General features: G+C 30.4%; 1 protein-coding gene across 1 annotated transcript; it reads left to right on the top strand.

Moving 5' to 3' along the window:
• Positions 1-5,082: 5,082 nt before the first annotated feature.
• On the top strand, positions 5,083-5,767 carry LOC116025665 (histone H2B-like). The gene has a single exon (XM_031266983.1). It carries the CDS (start codon positions 5,149-5,151, stop codon positions 5,578-5,580), a length of 432 nt encoding a protein of 143 aa, XP_031122843.1. The 5' UTR covers positions 5,083-5,148; the 3' UTR covers positions 5,581-5,767.
• The last annotated feature ends 1,020 nt before the right edge of the window (positions 5,768-6,787 follow it).

Raw genomic sequence — 6,787 nt, 5'->3', positions numbered from 1 at the left:
TGTGCATTCAGTTGGGTGAGGGGGAGGTTTTACTGGTTAGGGAGGAGGATGCGTGCTCCAAGGTGTAATAGCTCATTTATCTACATTCTTATCCATTACTATTATTGTCATTTATTTGGGTTTAATAATTCGGACCCCCGGGTTAATTAAATCCATCAATGGGGTTCCCACGTGGTGATGTTTTCATTACATGTCGGGATAGATACGCGAAGAGTAAGTTGTTAACTAAGTGGTGGGCGAAATTTGGGAAGAGTCGTCATGATATTGCATTGGCTTAAGTGTCAGATTTTGTTCAGGAGGATCTTGACGGGGGGTTGTGGTTTAAGCGTCATTTCATGATGTTGTTGATTTCATCGCTCATTTCTGCATGAATAATGGGTACTGCAACCAGATGGTGTTTCACCATATAGATGATGTTTCTACGGTGCCACAACTGAATTGGTGTCGGTTTTTGATCGAGGGGCTTGTTTCTACCCATGCATTGTGGCGCGCAGGCACAAACCCATGGTTTACGTGTCCTATTTTGTTCTTGATTGTGAGTTTATGTTTTTTACTAGTATTTTCGCCCGTGCGTTGCACGGAATGAATTTGCTATAATATGTTAAGAATATTTAGATCGATATATAATTATGTAAATTATAATGTCGAATATTATATAGTGCAATTGATCGATTATGTTTTCTGATGTTATCATTGCTTGAATTTGAGCAAATAATTGCCCAATTAATAGCCAATGTGTATATATATGCATCCGGTGTTGAAACTTTAAACATTTTATATATCAATGTTTATGAGTTGTATTAATTAGGCTAATTATCTCGTTGTCTAGCAACTCAGCTATAGAAATTATTTATACGGATGATATATTTTCTATGTAAATATATAACAATTTTATCATCTTTGTAAAAAAATAAAACATAATAGTATACCAATGTAATTGTTTTGAATTACACATTATTGAAAATCTTTTTATAGATGACATTGATAGTATATTATATTTTGTTATTGTAAATTTTTATATTTTTTTTTGAAAATGTAAATTTTTATACTTATTTTAATTTACATCACTAATAAAGAAAATTATCTAGAATTATAACTTTTTAGTGCTTTATTTCAGAATTACTGAAGTAAAATATCTAGAACTTTAGTACTTCATGGATTATAAGACATTTCTAAAGCAGGTATGTATAGATTAGTTTTTTTTTAAGTGTATAGATCATATAGTAATTTGATTGTTGGAATTTTTATTTTTTCTGAATATTATCATGAGAGAAATTTAATTACGTACATTAACATAATATAGCAATATTTTTTTTGAATACTATAATATACATCATATAGTAATTTGATTGTTAGAATTTTTTTTGAATATTATCATGAGAGGAATTTAATTACGTACATTAACATAATATAGTAATTTTTTTTTAATACTATAATATACATCATTTAGTAATTTGATTGTTAATATATGTACATAAATATGGAATCCATACAGGAATTGAAATGAATAAAATATTTCATTAATTTCCGTGTATAATAAGGAATGGAATCATATTTTGAATATTTTGTCAATTTTACCCATAAATAGAATTTCTGATAAAGAATTATTATATAATATTATGTTGACCGATTTCAAATTTTTTTGGATTAAAATGAGCGGGAAAGCTAGCACTTTTGTTTTAATATATATAGATATAGGTATAGATATAGATTATATTTTTTTTTTGAATACTATAACATACATCATATAGATATATATATATATATATATATATATATATATATATATATATATATATATATATATATATATATTAAAAATACGCAAGATTAAAATATTTTGAACCATAATTGAATTGCATGGTATAATAACTATAATTTTGTTTAATAATTATTACTTTCCATGTGACTATTTTGTTAATATAAGTATATAAATAATTTTGTTAAGTATTGTAATATAATGTTATATAAATACATATATAACCTACAAAAACGCAACCGTATAATTGAATAGCATTAATTACATACATTAACATAATATAGTAATTTTTTTTGAAATACTATAATATACATCATATAGTAATTTGATTGTTAGAATTTTTATTTTTTGAATATTATCATGAGAGGAATTTAATTACATACATTAACACAATATAATAATATTTTTTGGAATACTATAATATACATCATATAGTAATTTGATTGTTGGAATTTTTTTTTGAATATTATCATGAGAGGAATTTAATTACGTATATTAACATAATATAGTAATATTTTTTTTGGAATACTATAATATACATCATATAGTAATTTGATTGTTGGAATTTTTTTTTAATATTATCATGAGAGGAATTTAATTACGTACATTAACATAATATAGTAATATTTTTTTGGAATACTATAATATACATCATATAGTAATTTGATTGTTGAAATTTTTTTTGAATATTATCATGATAGGAATTTAATTACGTACATTTACATAATATAGTAATATTTTTTTTGAATACTATAATATAAATCATATAGTAATATATATATATATATATATATATTAAAAATACGCAAGATTAAAATATTTTGAACCATAATTGAATTGCATGGTATAATAACTATAATTTTGTTTAATAATTATTACTTTCCGTACAGGAATGGAATTGAATAAAATATTTCATTAATTTCCATGTATAATAAGGAATGGAATCATATTTTGAATAGTTTGTCAATTTTAACCATAAATAAGGAATGATAAGGAAGTCTAGAATTTCTGATAAGGAATTATTATATAATATTATGTTGACCGATTTCAAATTTTTTGGACTAAAATGAGCTGGAAAGCTAGCACTTTTGTTTTAATATATATATAGAAGATTTGCGGTTTCTTTCTTTCTTTGGTTCTTTTGTGTTATATTTTTTTTGGGTTGTTGTTATGATTTTTTTTTTGTTTAGATTATAATGTATATGTTTTTTTTTTGTTTCCCCGGGAATGGGGTCACGAAGTAGTTGTTGTATTGTGATCGTGTTCGGCTTGCGGCGCGTGCTGTGCCTCGGTGTTTCCCTGTTTTTTGTGGGTTGACATCGGAGATGCTTCGTGATCGCCAGTTCTCGGATGTATGTATGTATGTATGGCATATGGTAGTTATGCTAAAGGTCACAGGATCAAGACCCTTTAGCAATAGTTATACCAGCAGCACAGAATAATTTGCTGACTCTGAAGCTACATGTTCAATGGATTTTTTTACATCTCAGAAAAATAAAATTTTGATTTGTGAGATTTATTTATAATTTTGAAATCAATTTATAACTGATTAATTTAATACTTATATTTATATATCATGTGTTATTTTGTGAGCTTTTATAATGAATTATGAATTGTAAAAATTATTTAACTTGATTGTTTAATTTATATCAAATATATTTTGTGATTCAATTATTTAAAAAATTAAATGATATTTTACTTTTTTTATGAATCATCTAATCAATGTAATCTAGAAGTTTCTATTATGTGTTTTCGTATTCAAATTATTTTATAAAAACTTAAAATTGATCTAGTTAAAAGAAAAAAATTATAAATATCATATCAATTCGAATATAATCATTTTATCCAATTAAGTATGTTTCTTATTTTGTTATGAATATTTTATTACGTTTTAAAGTAATTTGATTTCTCGCACCTAATCAAGAAAAATTTTAGCTCTGTCCCTGTTTGCAAGTTTTATTTTATAAAATTTTACTAATAATTAATTTCTTGTTTATTATGATAACAATCTTATTGCTTTTAAGCTTATTTGATTTTAAATTTGATTATTCATTTTTTATAAATTATAATTATTTATTTATTAAGGAGATCACAATCGTTATATCGTGGACCCTGCCCACAGTGCATTGTGGACCCAATTTGAAACGACGTCATTTCGAATGTTAGTGGACGGGTGACTGGACAGACGCTGTTTCGAATGACTTCAGGGAATGATTTCAGGAAATACACAGAATCTTTGTCTAGAATACACAGAATGACATCAGGAAATACACAAAATATTGACACAACTACACAGAAATCATCATCCTAACATTCGAATACACAAAACACATCACAACGTATGTTTAAGTACCCCTAACATGAATACACAGAATCATAGTATACAATACACAGAATCATAGTATACAATACATAGAATGCCTTCAAAGAATACACAGAATATTAACACAAATACACAGATCTCATCCTCCTAACCTTCGGATCATCTAATTGTTTCAAAAACAATCCTATAACTATTCTCATATAGTTCAATTAACGAATATCACATACGAATTCATTTATTTGCATCAACAACAAACAAATCAAAACCGCCAATCTGAACAACACAATATATATATATATATATATATAGGAAATTAACTACCGAAATGAGAAACGTGATTTCTAAAAAAAAAAAGACAAACCGTTAATTAAAATGACAAATATTTTGCCAATGCATTTATTAATTATTTTGCGTTTAGGAAAGCACCTAGGATTTTTTTTCATGATTATAATTGTGTTAGAAACTTGTGAATTTTATTTCATGTTATTTGATATTAGTTTTTTTTTTATCTAATTTAAATTTAGATATAAAAATACATGTTAATTTGAGATAAGTTTTTTTTTTAATGTGTCCGAACCTATAAAATGATAGGAGTATGTATGGTTAGGGAATTAAGGTTAGACTCTTGTGAGTCTCGTATCTAGATTGATTTGATTAATGGTTTGGGAGTGAATTTATGGTAGACGAAATTGAAATTTTTTGGATATTATAATATTGAAAGAAATTAAAAACTTCGGGATTCAGGAACCAACGTGAAATTATCCTTATACGTGTCAGCAAAACTGCTCCCAAAACTCCAAAAGCGGAAGAGTTGGGCGCCAAATCAAATTCACTCCGAGAAGCGCGAATCTACACCCGAATTTTCAAAATCCTCATCCGACGTCCAATAATCTTCCACCTCATCAATCCGTGCGCAGCCCGACTAACCAATCATCTTCCACCAGTATCATCCCCCAATCCCTATATAAATCCAAACCCCATCCCTTTCAAACCCGCCAACAATCCATCTAAAATCCCTTTGATTTTCCAGTTTTCCATCTCTCTCTCTCTCTCGAAATCTTGTAAGATGGCTCCAAAGGCGGAGAAGAAGTCTGCGGAAGAGAAGGCGGCGGCCGTCGCCGACAAGGCGCCGGCGGAGAAGAAGCCGAAGGCCGGGAAAAAGCTCCCGAAGGAGGCCGGCGCCGCTTCCGGCGAGAAGAAGAAGAAGAAGGCGAAGAAGAGCACCGAGACTTACAAGATCTACATCTTTAAGGTTCTGAAACAGGTACACCCTGACATCGGGATCTCCAGCAAGGCCATGGGGATCATGAACAGCTTCATCAATGATATCTTCGAGAAGCTGGCGCAGGAGGCTTCGCGGCTCGCGCGCTACAACAAGAAGCCGACGATCACCTCCCGGGAGATCCAGACGGCGGTGAGGCTCGTGCTGCCCGGTGAACTGGCTAAGCACGCCGTCTCTGAGGGGACTAAGGCGGTGACCAAGTTTACAAGCTCTTGAAGGTTTGATTGGTTTCTTTTTGGGTGTAGAATTTTAGGGATATGATAAACAACAGTAATTTCAGTGGTAATTTGTCTTCTTGGGGCTTAGATTATAGAATCGGTTGTTGGATTTGTGTCTGTTCTCTCTTGTTGCACATGTATAATCCGAAACATTAATGGGAAATCTTTCATTGCAAATTTCTTGAGTTTTCCTTCTCAATATTGCTTTTCATTCATAGTGGACAGATTGAGAAAAAAAAAAGTTTGTTAGTAGGCAATGAATCAGCATTTGTTGCCCCTAAATTCCACCATAAAACATTGTTCTAGTATTCTTGAACTGGATGTTAAATTCAAAGAGCACTGTTTTCATATTAATAGAAACCAAAATTGGGTTTTGATTGCTAGAAATAAGAATTTTCAAGCTGTCTTCCTAGACTAAGCAGCAGGAGAAAAGAACCATCTTGTAAGGACTGAAGACTTTAAAGTCTGTAAAATCATCAAGTTATCACTCTAAAACAGTAATTATGAGAACTAATTTTTGGACAGGGTTTTCTTTCCACTGTACTATTGAAGGGACTCCTTCCCCAACTGTTTTGTCCTTTCTTTGACTATTTTGGTTGGAGATGTGGTTTTTGTCTTACAGCATCCTACCCTCCACATTTTGTTGTTTCTTTCCCTTTCTTAGTTCATTCTTGTTTTGTTTATGCTTTGGCTCATTGGCTGTCCAAGGAGCAGATAGTGTTGCAGTAGGGGAAGAGGGGTAGATTTGGTTGAAATGGGGTTAAGGGTTGGTAACTTTGGCTTGTTGGTGATGATGGTGTTTGTGGTGTTGGGTGTTGGCTGGGGAATTGTGAGTGAGATATCTTTTAAGGAGTGCTACTCGATTACAAGGTCATTGGAATGTTATTTTAAAATGATATTACAAGAACTGTACTAAAAGCATCATGCAATGGTCAAAACAAATACTACTATATCAGCATTGAGTAATATCATACCTAAAAAGAGAAGAAAATAGCATACTAGGTGTAAGGAGAGGGATCTCCATCAACTACTAGGATTACTTTAAAAGTTTGCAGGGATTTGGTCGACTGCATTGCTACAAAGTGGCCTGGCTGGCTTCACTGGAAGTCCATTCTTTTAAAGCTTGATGCTTATAAGGGCTGCAGAACTGCTTCTAAAATATGGTGGATTAAATCAGCAACTTGACAGGCTAAAGTGGTATTGTT

The sequence above is a fragment of the Ipomoea triloba genome, chromosome 7, assembly GCF_003576645.1.
Source record: "Ipomoea triloba cultivar NCNSP0323 chromosome 7, ASM357664v1".
In the NCBI taxonomy this organism is placed as follows: domain Eukaryota; kingdom Viridiplantae; phylum Streptophyta; class Magnoliopsida; order Solanales; family Convolvulaceae; genus Ipomoea; species Ipomoea triloba.
Note: the sequence above shows the minus strand (reverse complement) of the source record. Positions and strands in the feature narration are given on the sequence as shown.

What these genes read in the sequence shown, in the direction of transcription:
- LOC116025665 (XM_031266983.1), top strand. Translation starts at nt 5,149, where the DNA reads ATGGCTCCAAAGGCGGAGAAGAAGTCTGCGGAAGAGAAGGCGGCGGCC.